This window comes from Phascolarctos cinereus, unplaced genomic scaffold (assembly GCF_003287225.1).
Source record: "Phascolarctos cinereus isolate Bilbo 61053 unplaced genomic scaffold, phaCin_HiC Scaffold_2;HRSCAF=192, whole genome shotgun sequence".
Taxonomy (NCBI): domain Eukaryota; kingdom Metazoa; phylum Chordata; class Mammalia; order Diprotodontia; family Phascolarctidae; genus Phascolarctos; species Phascolarctos cinereus.
Genome location: NW_027555625.1, coordinates 310122081 through 310140804, shown reverse-complemented (window position 1 = coordinate 310140804; position 18724 = coordinate 310122081). Strand labels below are relative to the sequence as shown.

General features: G+C 38.6%; 1 protein-coding gene across 1 annotated transcript in view; it reads left to right on the top strand.

Annotated features, from left to right (window-relative positions):
* The window catches only part of PAPPA (pappalysin 1), a 283134-nt gene that overhangs the window by 81637 nt on the left and 182773 nt on the right, over positions 1 to 18724 (top strand). The window contains exon 5 of the mRNA XM_020990609.2: positions 8625 to 8817. Coding sequence (XP_020846268.1) covers positions 8625 to 8817 — 193 coding nt within the window. The remainder of the gene's footprint in view (positions 1 to 8624; positions 8818 to 18724) is intronic.

The following is an 18724-nucleotide window of genomic DNA, read 5'->3' as shown; positions in this document are numbered from 1 at the left end:
AGGAAAGTACAGTTTGAAGGGAGAGCCTGCCAGAAAGAGTTCAGAAAATGTGTTCCAAATTTTGATATAAATGATTTTAAGTTAATTGATTTTAGGTTTCTAATTATTTTATTATCCATTGGCACTGAGCCCTTCAATTAGCTCAGATAACCCAAAATAGGCTGTGATCTTTATGCATGCCACAGGAATAAGAGGAGGGTTAGTGAGGCCATTTATTAAAAGGTTGCCCTCCTGTTGAGACAGTGCTGGATACGTGTAAGACATTATTATCTTTGGGACTTCTCTTTGTCTCACTGTCTAGACTCTAGATCATATTCTTGTCACTGTTATGGGTTCCAGTGCCTGTCTTCTTACCACTGCCTTGCCTGTGTGCTGCCTCACTGAATTCATAGAATTAGAATCAAGAAAGAATGGGCAGAGGGAGGAGCTACCACTTTTATCCATTTGGAAGACTGCCCCCCACATTCTATGCTGTATTCTTTCATCATCCTGCTGATTCATTTCCCAAAGTTATATGAAAATTTCATCCTGGGACTGGAAGTGGGGGTTGTAATGGTCCTATTAATGGGTTTGATAGTAATCTCAGCATCTTAGCCACTGTCTCATTTAGAAGCAGGGATGACCATAGGCCTCTCACCTTTTTTCTGGATTCTGGAATTGTAATAACATTGATTTTATCATTGCTCTCGTGTTGTTTTTGTTTTCTTTTGCTTTTTGGTGGGGCAATCAGGGTTAAGTGACTTGCCCAGGGTCACACAGCTAGTAAGTGTCAAGTGTCTGAGGCTGGATTTGAGCTCAGGTCCTCCTGACTCCAAGGCCAGAGCTCTATCTATCCACTGCATCACCTAGCTACCCCAATGATTCTTATTTTGGTTTTTGTTGTGCTTTTTGTCATTGCTGTAGGAAAGAGCTGGACCAAGTATCCCTCCCTCCCCTGGAGTATCTCCACTCACCATCTCTGTGAGTGACTTTCCAAATCAAAGTCCCTCTTCTTGGCCATTAGACCCTCTTACTCTATTAGAATGCAAGCACCTTGATGGGGAGGATCTGTCTCATTTTTTTTTTCATTTATGTCCCCAGTGCTTAAGGGAGTGTGCTTGGGACACAATGAGCAGTTAATAAATGCTTTTTCATTCATTCATTCCCTGGAAAAAGTATAAGGAAAAAAGGATTTGAATAATTCTGTGTTCTCTTTGTTGTTTGCTGCATTGTAACCTTGGTCTCTAGAGTAGATCTATCCTTTCCTTGTTATTCTTCCTGATCTTAATAGAGTAAAAAGATCCTTTTATTTGCTTAGGGTTTTTAGAAGATTTAGTTCATTTCAAGCTTTAAGTATTTAAAGACAATCCCAGAACCCTCTTTTCTCTCTTACCTTTGCTCTTCTCTTTCTTTGAGTGTTTGCAGTATACTGTAGTGGAAACAGCCCTGAAGTTGCTGTCGGAAGACCTGGGTTTGAATCCTCTTTCTGTTATCTTCTACTTGTGTGACTTACTTTGGCTTTTTATTTCTCCACCTGTAGAAGTAGGAGTATGGACTAGATGATTTTATGATCAGTTTGAGCTTTAGATACTTTTAGCTTCTATATATTTCTCTTATAACTTCAAATATTTCCTTAGCACCTTTCATTCCATCCATTCCTTTTTCTTATACCCTCTTTCTTTTGATTCTCAGTCCTCCTGAAAACAAAACAAAACAAACGAAACAAAAACCATACATACCTCTAATCTAGCTCCTCGAGACTAGAGACTATTTCTTTCATTCTTTTTTTCCAACAATAACAATAATAGGTCTTTCTGTCCTACTTCATATGTAGGAATACATGAAACCTACAACTGGAAGAAACTTTTTTAGGTTATCCAAATCAGCCTCCTTATTCAAAAGATGAGGAATGCTAGGCTTAGAGTCAAGACCATATGAATTCGAATCATGCATCAGACACATATTAACTGTGTGGTCCTGTGCAAGTCACCTAATCTCTTTGGGCCTCCTTTCCCTCATCTATAAAATGAAGGAGGTGGACTCTATGGCCTTTAAAATCCTTAAGAGGCAGCTGGTGGCACAGTGGATAAAATCCTAGGCCTGGAGTCAGAGAAACATGAGTTCAAATCCAGCCTCACATTCTTACTAGCTGTTGACCTTGGTCACCTCACTTAACCTGTCTGTAAAGGGTTATTGTGAGGATCAAATTAAATATTTGTAAAGTACTCTTAACACAGTGCCTGTCATATAGCAGGTGCTATATAAATGCATATCCCCTTTTCTTATCCCCTTAATCTTTAGATCTTCTGAAACTAAGATGAAGAGAATTTAAAGTACTTTCCTGAAGTTACATAGTAAAGATCCAAACGGGGACTTGAACTCACATCTTTGGGATGTAACTTCAGCATCCCTTCCACAGGCTACTTTGTTTTCAAAGGGCTTTCCATGTCCTCTGTTTCATGTGAGCATCTTCTTCCCCTGTGTGTTGCCCTACCCCAACATATATACATAGAGGACAATGCTACACACAAAGTGAGCTGTCAATAGATTTTTGTTGATGTTATGATTGATTTGCCCTGTAAGTCTTATTTCAGTTGTAGAAACTAAGTTCTTCTCAGTAATCATATACAGAACCAAATACTTGGCTTTAAGGTGAATGTGCAACCAAGCCAAGGAAGCAGGCATGGGGGAGAGCAGATCTCCCCATCAGTTGTTGCTAACTCCAGTTGTTTAAATTGTGTGTTGGCGGGGAAGGGGGGGAGTTCTTAGGATATAGCACTAGCAAGGGTCTTTGCAGATGATCTAATCCAGTCTCCTCATTTTAGAAATGAGGAAACTGAGACCTACAGGTATTAAGTGACTTGCTGAAGGTCACAGGAATAGTAACAGAGTTGAGATAAAAACCCATGTCTTATGATACCAAGCCTACTTCTCTTTCCACTATGCCATGCCCATGGTTATTATGAGAATCATTTGATATCCCCAAATGGCTGCAAATGCCACCTTGGGAGTGGAAGCTGAGGATCCTCAGAAGAGCTGTTTAGTAAAGAGAATCCCCCAGAATTTTCAGAGAGTCCACAAACTCAGGGGGTCTTGTCCAGCTTACAACCTCAATCTACTTTGTCTGCGGTAATGGTACATGAAAAATAACTTGACTCCCCACTTTTTTCGAAGAGCTGTTATCAGTTGCTTTGCTGGGAACTTTCCATAATTCTTCAGAAACTGCCTTTCCAGCAGTTTGGGGATATTTTTTTCCCTTCTGGCTATATGAATTATCAAACTTTTGGTCAACTTTTGGCCTATATTCTTTCTGTAAATAGAATTTTTATAAATGAAGTGGCCCATGTGTGTCTTTAATTTGTACTTCATAAGGCAATTATTATACATTAAATAAATACCGTCTGACTGTTTAAAAAAAACATGTTGGAGGGTTAATTGTTGTGTAATAAGATATGTCTCTATTACATGGTTTCTTATCTCAGTGGTCCTTCCTTGGTCCTTGGCAGCTAGGTGGTATGGTGAGTGGATAGAGAGCATTGGGCCTGAAGTCAGGGAAACCTGAGTTCAAATCTAGCCTCAGATGCTTATGAGATGTGTGACCCTGGGCAAGTCACTTAACCTCTATTTGCCTCAATTTCTTCATCTTTAAAGTGGGGATAATTATAACACCTATCTCACAGTGTTGTTGTGAGGATCATAAAATTCTTGTCACAGTGCCTGGCACATAGTAAGTAATACATAAAAGTCAGCTATTATATAGTTTATTATCCTTTTATGGCAGGAGCTAAGAGCTGCAATGCACTCTCTGCCTTCCTCCAGGAATATTTATGAATTTTACAGAGTGTTGGAGGGCTGATCATCATTACTGACTGAGGAAAGCAGAATCAGCTGTGTTTAATCCCTTTACCCCCACTCCAGAGCTGAGGGCAAAGCTGCCATTCTCCAACCTCTTGCACCTGCCTATACTTATTTTCTGTTTGTTAGATAGGAAAGGAAAGTTAACACCATGGGATGAACGGCAGCAAGTTTATTTTAAGACCTGTTTGGAGCCTGCTCCCAACCCCCCTCACTGCCCACTACAGGGTCCCAGCTGCAGTAGCCCTGACCAGAAACCTCTGGGAAGTGTTATTTATTCCAACTTAAGCCAAAATAACCTCCTCACCCTGCTCCTGGAGTTAAGAGATTGAGATGCAGGTGGGAGGGCTAGGACTAATCTTTATTGCCCAGAGTTTGTTTCTGGGTGTTAGAAGGCATCCAGAACCCTGGCTAGGGACAAATAAGTTCTAGATTTGATTTAAGCTCTGTCATTAACTAGCCAAGGAAACATTCAGATTATTCATGGGATCATAGGATTTAAAGCTGGAAAGAACTTTAGACGTTAGTTATTTCATCCCTCTGCTTCAGACTCACCATCTTGTTAGCTATTGTTTGTTACCACCAGTGATCTTTGGAGTGTCATGAAGAATGGGGAAGGTGACACAGAACTGAAAGAGTTCAAATGTTGAAATTATCCACAAAACAGGGGGAGTGAGAAAGAGGAGAGAGACTGAGAGGCAGAAACAGAGAAAAAGAGAGAGAGAGAGACAGGGAGAGACAGATAAGAGAAAGACAATGAAAGATACGGAGAGAGATAGAAAGAGAGAGAGATGAAGAGAACAGGAGAAAGGGAGTGCAGAGAGACAGATAGATGGAGAAAGAGGGGGGAGAGACAGTAAGAGAGACAGAAATAACAGAGATAAAAACAGGAAGATATGGAGAAACAGACGAGGCAACAGAGAGACAGAAGGATGGGGAGAGAGACAGAGAGACAGACAGAAATAGACAGAGAATGAAAAAGGCGCAGAGTGATAGAAAGAGATAGAGAAAGGGGACAAGACAGTAAAAGAGACAGAAAGAGCAGAGACAAAGACAGAGACATATGCAGAGACAAAAAGAGGGAGATAGAGAGGCAGCAAGAGACAGATATGAGAGAGAGAGAAAGATTCAGAGAGACAAAAAGACAGAGATGGAGAAAAAAGGATTAAAGAGGGAGGAGAGACAAACAAAAAGATTATAGAGGAGGAGGGGGAGAGATGGAAAGACAGAAATAGGAAGAGACAGAGACAGAAGTATGGAAAGAGAGAGAAGGGGAGACAGAAACAGAGAGAAAGGCAGAAACAAAGAAAGACAGGGAGGGAGTCAGGGAGGCAGAGACACACAGAGATAAAGACAGAGAAGCAAACACTCAGATTCTAAGCAAAATTTTAGTATGTATTACTTAAGAGATAGTGAAATATTTAAAGGGAAGCAATTATCTCAAGAACAGGCCATGTCAGATTAACATTTCCTTTTCTGACAGGTTTTCTAGATGGTTGTACAAAGGGATTCTATAGAGAGAGATTACTTAGATTTTAGCAAAGCACTTGACAGAAAAGATGTTGAGATGTGGGCTAGATCAAGGCTTCTTAAACTTTTTCCACCCTCGACCCCTTCAGTGCTTCTTAAACTGTGGGTCATTACCCCATGTGGGGTCCTGCTAGATGATAGTATGATCAGGTAGATTCTGTACTAGGTGAATTGCTGACAGGAGTGAGTGACAGAGTCACTATTTATGGTTCTACTTCATTTTGGATGGAGGTCTTTACTGGAGAGCCTTGGGAATCCAGGATTGGTCCTGTGCTCTTAAACATTTTATAAATGATTTGGATATAAGTACAGAGCATGCTTTCCAAATTTGTAGACGGTGCTAAGCAAGGGTTTGGGGGTGAGGGGTAGCTTGGAAGTTGGATGACAAACTCAGGATGTCAAGAATCTTGACAGTCTGAAACACTGAGCCAAGTTAAAGAAGATGAGATTTAATAGGGATAGTGATAAAGTCTGACACAGGTTAGAAAAAATCATTTTCACAAGTAAAAAATGGGCAGATGTGGCTAGGCGGTAGTTCATCTAAAAAAGACTGGCAGTCCTAGTGGACCCCAAGATTAAAATTAGTCAACAGTATGCTATGTCAGTCAATTGAGCTTATGTGATCTTAGGCTCCTTTTAGAGAGACAGTGTCTAGAGAGGTGTTAGTCCTCTGCTGTAGTCAGGCCGCAGATGGAGCATTGTGTTTTCAGTTCTAAGAGCCACATTTTGGAAGGGCCATGAGTACAGATAATCACCCAAAGAAGAGCTTCGGGATCATTCCATACAAGAAAGAAGCTGAGGATATTTTTTCTTGTATATGAGAAGATTTAATTGAGATTTGAAAGATTGTTATCTATCTTAAGTATTAAAAAGACTGCCATACAAGGGGGATTAGACTTGTTCCTCTTTATTCCAGAGGACAAAACTAAGAGCAATGGGTAGAAGTTGTAGTGAGACAGATTTGGGTCTGATAAAACTGCTTAACAATTAGAGGTATCTGAAAGTTAAGATGGCGGGCAGCTAGGTGGTGCAATGGATAGAGCACTGGTCCTGAAGTCAGGAGGACCTGAGTTCAAATCCAACCTCAGACCAAACACTTGACACTTACTAGCTGCGTGACCCTGGGCAAGTCACTTAACCCCAATTGCCAAAAAAAAAAAGTTAAGATGGGTGCCTTAGGAAGTTATAGGTTCCTATTCCATAGAGACTTTCAAGCAAAGTCCATGTATCTTCTTGCTGGCAATGTTATAGTAAGGATTCTTTTTAAGGTATGGCTTATATTAGATCACCTCTGAGGCCCCTTATACCTCTAAGGTTCTGTGATCCTTCACCTATTGTGTAGGACAAGATTAGCAAATGAATGTGCATAGTGGTGCTGTGGGTTTTTTGTTTGTGTGTGTGTTTTTTCCTGTTCTAGTCAACTAATAGCCTGTAAAAATTAATGTAGCTGCCAAAATTTTAGTAATAAAATATGTGCAAATTAAAACAACCCTGAAGTTCCATCTCATGCCCATTAAATTGGCAAAGTTCCCCCAAAAAGTAAATTGACAATTGTTGAAGGAGATATCTGAAAACGGGCACACTTAAGGCAATTTTGGTGAAGCTAGGAAATGATCCAACCGTTCTAGAGAGCAATTTGGAACTTCGTTAAAGTTACTGAAGCTGAACATAATCTTTGACTTAGTGATACCACTAGTAGGCATCTACTCCAAATAGGTTAAAGACAGAGGGAAAGGACTCATACATATGCAAATATTTATAGCAGTATTTTTGGTTGTAGCAAAGACTTGGAAACCAATTTGGTGCACATCAATTGGGGAATGGATGAGCAAATTATGGTACATAAATTTAAAGGAATATTGTTATATATTAAGAATGAATGGAATTTCCCAGGCTCCTGGTTTTGTAATATTCTAGGAGTACAGTTTATATCTTAAGACCATCATGGAATCACAGAACCCTGAGATTGGAAAGCACTTTAGAAATCTTCTAGTCCAAACCCCAAAACAGCAAGAATATGTCTTCTTCAACTGCATTCTTCAATCCTGAGTCCTCTGACGTTATAATTGTCTTTGCATAATGTATATTGATTATACTATCAGAAAACAATTTGGAGATCAGGTTGGAAATTAAAACTTTAGTTCAGAGAAAGAAAAACTTATGATGGGGTAGGTAGTTGGCACAGTGGGTAGAGCACTGGCCCTGGAGTCAGGAGGACCTGAGTTCAAATCTGGTCTTGGACACTTGACCTTTACTAGTTGTATGACCTTGGGCAAGTCACTTTACCCCATTGCCTACCAAAAAAAAGAAAGAAAAAAAACCAAAAACAAAATCATGGTGATGTGTGTTCAAATCCCATCTCTGATGCTTATTACTTATATGACTTTGACCAAATCACTTAACATCCCTGGGCCTCATTTTCCTCATATACTGGATGAGAAGATTTGACTCAATAGAATCTGAGGAAGGCCTTTCTTTAATCTATGACTTTCTAATGAAGATGAAAAAGAACACAATTATACAGGCATATACTCTCTAAGCCATAAAGGGTTAACCTGAGAATACAAACTTTTTAAAAAAGTTTTATTTTTAACTGCAAACAAAAGTAAATCCACAATGTAAGAAATCTAAATATCCAGAAAAGCTGAATTATTAAGCAAATTGATTTCATGGAAAATAGTGGTTCAATTAAGATTAGCTAGCATGAATGTGATAGAACTGGCATGGACCTTAGAAACTAAGGTACTAGAACATGAAATATTAGATCTGGAAAAAGACCTTAGAACATAGACGAGTAGAGCTAATAGGAACCTTAGAGATCATCTAGACAACTCCTATTCCTAACCCTAGATGGAGAATCTCAGGTCCAGAGAGGGTAGCTACTTAGTCAAGTCAGCTTAATAAAAGCCAAAACTCGAACTAATTCTCTTCATTACTAATCCACAGGGCTATCTATTGTACCATATTACTGTTCTCACTTCCCACCTTTCCATAACTTCCAGTCAGTTCTCTGGCATTCCCTGGGTGTACTTTTCAATGTAATTTCTATTCCCCCCCCCTTTCTGTTTCCTTTCACCTGTCTGCAGAAGTGATGACTATAGTAATTTGTTCACACACCATTAACTCCAGAGTGCTGGAAGAGGCCAACCTTGGCATTGGCAAGAGCTCGGGCATGCACACTCCCCCGCCAGCTGATGTCATAATTCTCTCCTCTCCTCCCTCCACCCCCCATTCTTATCTCTCTTTTTGCTGGTTTGTAGAAGATGACTGCACTGACTCCTTCACGCCCAATCAAGTGGCGAGAATGCACTGCTACTTGGATCTCGTCTACCAGAGCTGGCAGCCTGCCCAGAAGCCTGCTCCCATAGCCCTGACTCCCCAGATTGTAGATCGGACACCCACCTCAGTCACCCTGGAGTGGTTTCCACCCATTGATGGCCACTTCTTTGAAAGGTGAGCAAAGGTTGCAAAGTACTAACCTTTCCTCTCTCTTATTTGGAAGGAAGAGGGAGAGAAAGGAGTTATCAGGACTTCTAAAGCAAGAATCCTTACCCTTTCTAGAATAGGAGCAAATTGCCAGGCCTTGGGATCACTGTGGGGGTGGGGGCAGGATTACCTGCTTACTGCAGCTTTAGGACCAGAGTTTGATATAACTAATAGATACAGTTTCCAAAATAATAACAGTTTATGTATACATAGAATTTTGTGGTTATAAAGTACTTATGTATATAATATTTCCCCTTTTCCTCACAATGCTCCTATAAAGTAGTTACTGTCAGTGTTTCATGTATATTTTATTCACTTCAGTAAACAAAAGATCTGTGATTTTATTTTGTTGTTGATGTGGGCATTTTCTTCATCAATATATGTTATAAGCTCCAGTTGTGAGTTACTGTGGCTGAAAATTTTCTCACTCTACAACAACCTGATAATGAGTCTCCGTAAACCTAATTAGTGAGGCTGGTCTTTGCACAGAAGCTACACAATATGATACCAGCCCTTCCAACTCAGCGGACACTACACTACATAGCCTAAGAGACTGTAAGGGTTTCTCCATGACATTGGAGGAGGACATTAATGGAGAAAGATCTTTTTCGCTGATGAGGAAACTGAGAAATGAGGAAACTAATAACACACCCAAGGTCATATATCAAGAGAATGCAAGCCTCTTGTCTCTTAATCCAGTACATTATGACATACTGCCTAATTCCAACCCTGATGCCATTATATGAATCTGAATATTACGAATCAAATAACATAAAGTCTCATACCTAGATGTTATTTTAAGTATACAAGTACAGGGTAAGAAAGGTATGACTGGTCAGTAGTTTGTGTGAAAAAGATCTTGGGTTTTTAATAGACTGCAAAGTCAATATGAGTTCACCAACCATGTGACATGGTAGCCAGAAAGGGCAAATGTAATCTTAGGCCACATTGCAAGACACAGTGTCCAGAAAGAGGGCAGCAATAGTTCCACTGTCCTCTTCCATGTTCAGCCATGGGGAGTACAGTATTCAACTCTGCGTACACCATTTTCAGGAGGATTCAGCAAATTAGAGCAAGTCTGGATGAGGGTGGACAGGATGGTGAAAGGACAAGAGACTTTGCCATATGATGCTCCATTTAATGAACTGGGAAGTATATCCTAAATAAGAGAAGATCTGGGGGAAAACGTGATAGCTCTCTATTTGGAGGGCTTTCATCTAGAAGAGGGATTAAATGTTCTTTGTTTAGTACCAGAGGGAAGAACGAGGAACGATAGGTGGGTATTATAATGAGGCAGATTTTAGCCTGATTTTAGGAAAACATTTCATGACATTTAGGATTATTTGAATGTAGAATGGGCTGCCTTGGGAGGTAGGGGTTCCCTATTTCTGGTGGTCTTCACATAGAAGTTTGAAGACTACTTGGTGGTGGTAGTGGTATGCAGGGGGATTGCTGGTCATGTAAAGGTTGGACTACATCAGTAGTGTCAAACTCAGGCCAGCTTCCCCCAGTGGACTGCAAAACTCCCAGTGCAACTGGAACCAGATTAAAATGTGATTGGGAAATGATTAACAAAATAAATAAAAATTCAATACAACATAGACAATGTTAATTTGTAGTTTTCTAAGTCAATATGAAGTCCATGGGGATAATTTCTTTTTGAGTTTGACACTATATAACACTTTATAACTGGATTATATAACCTCTGAAGTACCTTTGACCCATGAGAGTTTATGATTTTCTAACTGTTATAAATATCTTAATGGAATTGTACTGAAAGACTACATAGGAAAGTAGAACTGCCAGTAAAGTCTTGAAGGTTAACACCAGTGGAAAGCAGCCGACCAAGAAGTGTGAGCGTTCTGATGTTCCCTGAATTCAAGGCTGGTCCAGCTCATAACCTCAATCCACTTTGTCTGCAGTAATGGTACATGAAAAATAACTTGACTCCCCACTTTTTTTGAAGAGCTGTTATCAGTTGCTTTGCTGGGAGCTCTCTTTAGGGAACTTTCCATAATTCTTCAGAAACTGCCTTTCCAGCAGTTTGGGGATATTTTTTTCCCTTCTGGCTATATGAATTATCAAACTTTTGGTCAACTTTTGGCCTATATTCTTTCTGTAAATGGAATTTTTATAAATGAAGTGGCCCATGTGTGTCTTTAATTTGTACTTCATAAGGCAGTTATTGTACATTAAATAAATACCATCTGACTTAAAAAACATATTGGAGGGTTAATTGTTTTGTAATGAGATATGTCTCTATTACATGGTTTCTTGAGCCTTAATCAATATGTTTTTAATAACCCATAGTCATTTGGCACTTAAACATACAATAGCTATACTATTCAATCTAAAATTCCATAATAGAATTATCATATGCTAAATTAATACTGACATTTTAGAAACATGCCTAATGAGGGTTAACAACTCTGTAGAGTCTACTTAATATTTAGAGGAAGCCTGTCCATAAGGTGAATAACGTATTGAAAACAATTAGAAATGCATGCCCCAAGAATGAATTGTACCATTTACAGAACAAAATCTCTTCTTGTTCCTTTCCAAGTGTTCCCCAAATGCTTAACTCTATGAAAATTTTGCTGAGCAAGGAATCTCCATTGTTCTCATCTACCATCAACCAATAGCATCCCATCTCTCTTCTTTAATCATTCTCGCCAAAAAAAAAAATCATCCTCACCATCTGTTATTATTCCTCACAAGAACATATATATTTCATAAAATACATAGATACACCCTATATTTTGCATCTGTATACACAGGATTCCTTGAGGAATTGTGACCAATAAGAAAGAACACTGAATTTAGAGCCAGAAAAGCTGGGATTAAATCTTCACTGCTACTAAGTCACTTGGGCAAGTCAGTGTCCCCTCTGGGTTTCAGTTTCGTAATCTACAAAATACAGGGATTATTGGTGTCTAAAATCCCTCCCAAATCTAATTCCTATGGCCAGTCATTTAAGGAAATGCCCGATATATTAATCTATCAATTAACAAGTTATTATTATGCATCTACTCTTTACCAGGCACCCTGCTAGAAGCTAGGTGCAGGGGTGGGAAACCTGTGGCTTCAAGGTCACATGCGCCCTCTAGGTCCTCAAGTATGGCCCTTTGACTAAAACCAAATGTCACAGAACAAATCCCCTAAATAAAATGATTTGTTCTCTAAAACTTGGACTCAGTCAAAAGGCCACACCCAAGGACCTAGAAGGCAACATGTGGCCTTGAAGCCACAGGTTCCCCAACCCTGCAGGATTTAAGTACAAAGAAGAAAACAATTTCAACTCATAAGGAGGTTATAGTCTTGTGTGTGTGTGTGTGTGTGTGTGTGTGTGTGTGTGTGTGTGTGTGTGTGTGTGTTTCAAAGTTTTTTAATTTGCTTATTTCAACTACCTGGATAGTTGAGAGGGCTGGGCATGAGAAACAGCCCTGAGTAATGTCAGGTTACTTGGGTTCTTGTGCAGGTTTTGGTTCTGCTGTAAAGTTACTTCCCTTCTTTGGGTTTTTTCCCTTAACTGTGGAACTGAGGAAGAGTGAAGGGTGGGGGGAGTAGAAGGGGGAGGAAAGGGGGTGGGACAGGGGTGGGGAAAGGGGAGAGGGGAGAGGAGAGGAGGGGAGAGAAGAGAATGTCTTTAAGTGTACTTGAAAGTACACTTTCAAGTAGTAGTAGTAGTAAAAGTACTAGTAGTAACAGTAGCAGTAGTAGTAGCAGTAGTAGTAGTAGTAAGAGTCAGAAGACCTAGGTTCTAGTCTTGGCTCTATCACTGACTTGCTATTAAACTTCATGCAAATCATTAAAACTCTAGGCTTCAGTTTCTTCATTTGCAATATGGGGAAAATAATATCTATATATTATGTATAGGTATATATATAGTAATTTGTAATTTTTAATTATATTTTAAAAAATTATATATCATAACTATTATGAATTATAATACACATACACCTCAGAGGATTGCCATGAGGACCAAAAAACTGAATGTGAAACACTGAATGTTAACTGAGAAGTAGGGCTAAACACTTGTAAGGTGTTATTACTACTAGAAGACATGGTCTGTTTCAAGAAATTCAGCATGTGAAGAATACCTCTGTGTAATGAGGTGGGGAAGAAAAAGAAAATACCAGAGAGGGAACACAGTCCTGTGCCAGCACATGATAAAATCAGTTTGGTCCCTGATTCTGTCCCAGCACTTTTCTAATCTTTTCATCATCATGAATCCACTCATGTGGTTCGAGCTTCATGTGCTTGGGCTGCATCAAAACCGGAATTCTACTGGGGCTTGTGTAGGCTGGGGGCTGAACCAGCCAACCTCTAAAGTCCCCTTCCAAGTCAAACTTAGGATCTGTGGCTCTGTCTTTATGATGAGGAAGTCTAGAATTAATTGATTGATTGTTTTCCCCCCCCAACAATCGACGCAAGGCACTCGTATTCATGTAGAGAGAGTTGAGTGCAGGCCCTCTGCTCCTTGTAGTATAGTTTATTTACTCTTTAATTTGTACAGGATGAGCTGGCATGAGGCGAGAGAAGTATATTATTCAATGGTCTGAACATTTTGTCTCTACCACCAAATCACGTTCTGACCTTAGGTAAGGCACTTCCTATTTATAGGCCTTTTGGTTTCTGCAAAATGAAGGCTCTGAACTAGATGTCTTACGGAGACAGCACATTATAGCAGTTACTGATGAAAAACTCAATTTATAGAGAAAGGGCATGGATTCAAATTCCTGCTTTGGTATGTGCTACCTATGGGACCTTGGATAAATCACCTTTAGTCTGTCAGCCATTCAATAAACATTTAGTTAGTGTTTATTATATGCCAGGCATTATACCATACAGTCTCCTTCATCCTATCTAATCCCTCCAGAGCTCTTTCATTTCAACTTCAGTTTAGTCACATCTCCTCCATCTTGTTTTTGTTGCTGTTGTTTTCATTTAGCTTAAGTTAAATCCTGAAGGACTGAAATGCTATTACATTCAAAAAGAAGAAACAGAAAGTATTTCTGGAGGGGCCATTGGGTGACATGTTTTTCATGAATAACAGTTTGAAAATGGTGATTTACATTTCAATTGTTTGTGCTTATACCTGCTTATGTAATTAAAACACTTCAATTTTTTTTTTAAAAAGGCCTTGAACTGGGAGACTTGAGAGCAAGGTTAGAATCCTGAATCTGCCATTTGTTAGCCGTGTGACTTGGGGATGGATTGTCAGTCCCTTTGGCCTCCAAGGCTGTTTCATCATCTATTAATTGAGGATAATAATCATTTCCTTACCTCAGTGATAGGGTTCTTGTGAGGATAAAGCAAAGTAATGTAGTGATGGATTTGTTGTTAGAAGACAAGGTTTCAAATCCCATTTCTGATACCAGTTTGCTGTGGGACCTTAAATTAGTCACTAAATATTTCTTGGCTTCAGTTTCTTTGTCTGTAAAATAAAGGAGTTGAAGGAGATAACCTATAAGGGCCCTCCCAGATCTAAATCTATGAGCTCATATTCCTTATTTATTCTTTGTATTTTTCTATTTTAAACAAATACCAAATAAGAAAAAAAAAACAATGCCATGTACACAGCAAACCATAAAAAGAGGATTCAATATAAAACAATAAATTTCCATTTCAAGAAAACCTATATAATAAATGCTATAGATTGCTTTCAAAGTTGCCCAACTTTTCTTTACTTCCCTGTTTGTTTTCTTTTGTTCTCTGCTGTGCACTTTTTACTTTATTTTCCCTCCCCCCACTACCCTAAAGAAAGCTACAATTAAGCATGGATAGATAGATAGATAGATAGATAGATAGATATAAACACACACACATATACACTCATACACATTTTTGTAAGACTGTACTATGCTTATTTCTTCCTATCATTTGTTTCTCTGAAGATGGATAGCATCTTCCTTCATAAGTCCAGGTCTTTCCATGTTTTTTCTAAATCAACCAGTTCATTATTTCCAACACCAGAGCGATATTCCAACTCAATCACATCCTATCTGAGAGATTGTCTATGAAAGTTTCCCCCCACCCCAAATTTTCTCCATTCCTTCTATTCTTGGCTACATAGGTTTTATTTATAAATGAAAATTTTATCCTTTTTGCACTTCAACAATGCCATCACCTTACAATATAGTTTAAGTTCTGGTACTGCTGAATCTACTCCCTTTACATCTTTTTCCTCTGGTTTCTTTGAAGTTTGTAAACTTTTGTTCTTCCAAATAAACTTTGTCATTATTTTTTCTAACTCAGTAAAATATATTTTTCTATTCATTTAATTGGGATAACATTGAATAAATTAATCAGGTAAAATTCTCATTTATAAAATTATATTGCCTTTACCTACCCATGAACAATAAATATTGCTTTAATTATTTAATCTGAGTTTATTTGTATAAAAAGTATTTTATGTTTATGTTCATATAGTTCCTGTGTCTGTTTTGGCAGATACACATTCAAATATTTTATTCTGTCTAGGTATTTTAAATGGTCTAAAACAATATTGAATAATATTGCTGATATTGTAGTTTCTCTATTTTTCACTTTTGATTAAATGTATTTTTACTTTATCTTTGTCTGAGATCATGATTACTATCTCTGCTTTTTTCACATACTAAATTCTACTCCTGCACTTTATTTTAATCATTGTGTGTACTTCTCATTTTTATAATATTTCCTGGAAGCAACGTATTGTTGAATTCAAATTTTTAATTTGCTATCCATTTCCATTTTATGGGTAAATTCATTCCATTCACATTCTAAGCTACAATTACTTGGGTATTTTCTTCCTTCCTATTTTTCTTCATTATCCTTCTCACCCCATTTACCCTGTCCCTCCTCACTCCTCCACTTTACTTCTACTCGCTACCTTATTCTCTTATTCCTTAACCTACTTAGCCCTTTAAGAGTTCCTTCCTTATCCTCTCCCCCGACCTATCCCCTTGCCCTCTTATTTCTTTCTAAATCTAGAAAGCTTTTGTACCCTTCTAGATATATATGTTGTTCCATCTTTAATTCATTCCCCATGAAAGTAAGATTTTCGTACTACCTACCCTCCCCCTACCGGTTTCTTCTGTATGTTTTTCCTTTTATGTCTCGTTTGTATGAGATAATTACTCCTTTTTATCTCTCCCTACAGATTTTTTTTAGAATCACCCCATCATAATTAACTCAGACCATGTCTTTTTTTCAGACTATCCAAATAATGATGACAATCATAAGAGTACTTCTAATATTTTAATATGTACAAAGTAAACATTTGACCTTATTGACTCCCTTATAATTTCTCCTGGATATTATATGTCAAATTTTCCCTTAAGTTCTGAGATTTTTGTTACTAAAACCTCAAGGTCTTTGAGTTTGTTAAATGTCTTTACTCCATTCAGGATTATACTTATCTTTGTTGAGTAAGTCACCCTTGGTCATAACCCCAGCTCTTTTGCTCTACGGAATATAGTATTACAAGACCTATGGTATAGTAGCTGCTAGATCTTCTGTAATCATTATTGTAGCTCCATGATATTTTTTTTCTTGTGGCATCCAATATTTTCTCCTTAACTTGGGAGCTTTGAAACTTGGCTATGATAATCTTGTAAGTGCTCCTCCTGGGATCTCTTTCAGGTAGTGATCTGTGGATTTTTTAATATTCCTACTTTGCCTTCTAGTTCTAGAACTTGAGGGCAATTTTCCTTGATAATTTCTTAAAAAATTGTATCAAAATTTTTTTTTTAATCATAATTTTTCAGGTAGTCCAACTATTCTTGTATTATTTTTCCTTGACCTGTTCTCCAGATCTGTTGTTTTTCTGGTGAGATTTTCACTTTCTCTCCTAATTTTTCATCCTTTTGATTTTGTTTTATTATTTCTTGATGTCTTAGAATGTCATTAGCTTCCCATTGCCCATTACTAGTTTTCAAGGAATTAAAGTCCTTTTTAAGTTCTTCCAAGAACTCTTTGTGCTTGGGACCATTTGGCATTTCTCATAGAAAAAAAAAGTGGCTTTTTTAGCTCCACTGTCTTCCTGGAATATAAACCCAGATCTTCTCTATTCCCATAGTAATTATCTATAGTTGGGTTCTTTCTCCTTTGCTCATTCATTTTTATTTATACAATTTTGGTTTTATTTTATCTTTAGCAACTATTAGTATAATCAAGTTGTAGTCTTGAGGTATGGGGAAATGATGCTCCAAGCCACAGGTCGTTCTACTTGTTATTTTATGAAGTGTGTATTGGGGCCCAATCTTGGGCTCTCCTCTCCACTCCTAAGCCACAGCTAGGGCCCCTAGCCACACTGTTCTGCAAATGATCTTGCTCCCTGCCATCCCTCCAGCGGCTGCAAACCACAGCTGTCCTCTTTGTCCTGGAACTGAAACCAGGGACTCCGCTCTCCTGCATGTGCCTACAGTCAACAGGGTCCCTGCCCCTCACTACTGTACTCACCAGATGTGTGCTAGCTCCTTTTCCCTACTGCCACAGACCATACATGTCTGGTCAGCACAATTATATTTGGCATCCCTCAACAGTAGAAGGTCCTTCCATCTTCTCCTACTCAGCCATCAGTCAGCCTGGAGGTGTTGAGCTCATATTTCTAAGAACATTTTTAGTCCTCTATAGTTTAAATTCCAGTATCTACTGGACGGCTAGGTAGAGCAGTGCATAGAGTGCTGCCCTAGAGTCAAGAGGACCAGAGTTCAAATATTATTTCAAAAGTATGTACAAAATAAATACCAGGTAAATGGTGGGGGGTGGAGTGGAGATGGGGGGATGGCAGTGATATTAGTAGCTGGGGAGATCAGGAAAGTCTTCAAAAGTGGATTGAACATAGAAAAGTCTTTTTTTGGTGGTTCCAAAGACATTTCAGAATGTGTCAGAAGTCCTTGGATCTTTAGGTACAGTAGTGTTTATCAGACCATCGAAATGGAGAAATTATTTAATAGAGAGTTCTAGTTACTTGAATGCTAGAGATAAGTAAGGTAGAGTGTACTTGTCACAAAGTCTGACCTATTGGGATCTGAATTTATTAAGTATTGCCTTTGTGCAGAGCACAGAGTTGAGGTTCCTAATTCAGCTGTCAAGGTGATCTTACTAAAGTCCAGGTCTGACCATGTCACATTCTTATGCGATATAATCCAATAGCTCCCCATCATGTCCAGGATCAAATAAAAATCACCTGTTTTATCATTCATAGTCCTTCATTATGTAAACCTCTCCTCACTCACTTTTCCTGTGTTCTTATAGCCTGCCTCCTTCTCCCTTACCTCTGTGCCCTACCCGCCTCTCCCCCGCCCCCCCCACCCCATACTCAGTGATCTGGTAACACTGGCCTCCTTGCTGTTCCTCAAATAGACATGCCATTTTCCCAATTCTGGCCACTTCTACTGGCTGTCCCTCATGCCTGGAACTCTCATCTTCCTTAATTTTGCCTCTTGGATTCCCTGGCTTCCTTCAGTTTTTATCTAAATCCTTATATTCTACAGGAAGTCTCTCCTGGCCCCCTTAATTTTAATGCCTTCTTTCTATTGACCATTTCCAATTTATCCTGTATATAGTTTGTTTGTACATAGTTGTTTACATGTTGTCTCCCCCATTAGACTGTGAGCTCCTTGAAGAGGGACTAACTATCTCTTGCTTTTCTTTCTGTCACCAACATCTAGCATATAAAAGATTTTTTTTCACGTTGAAGGCATTTGTAACTTTAATTTACAAAGGCATATCCAAAAAGCACAATCAATTTTTAAAGGATGGGTAGACAATTACTAGTAGTCAATATTTCTTTGCTAGAGTAAATACAATTGCAGCCTTAAAATTTTAAACCAATGGTAATACTACTCTCAGAAAATAAATGCTTGCATGCTAAGCTGGTAACAAA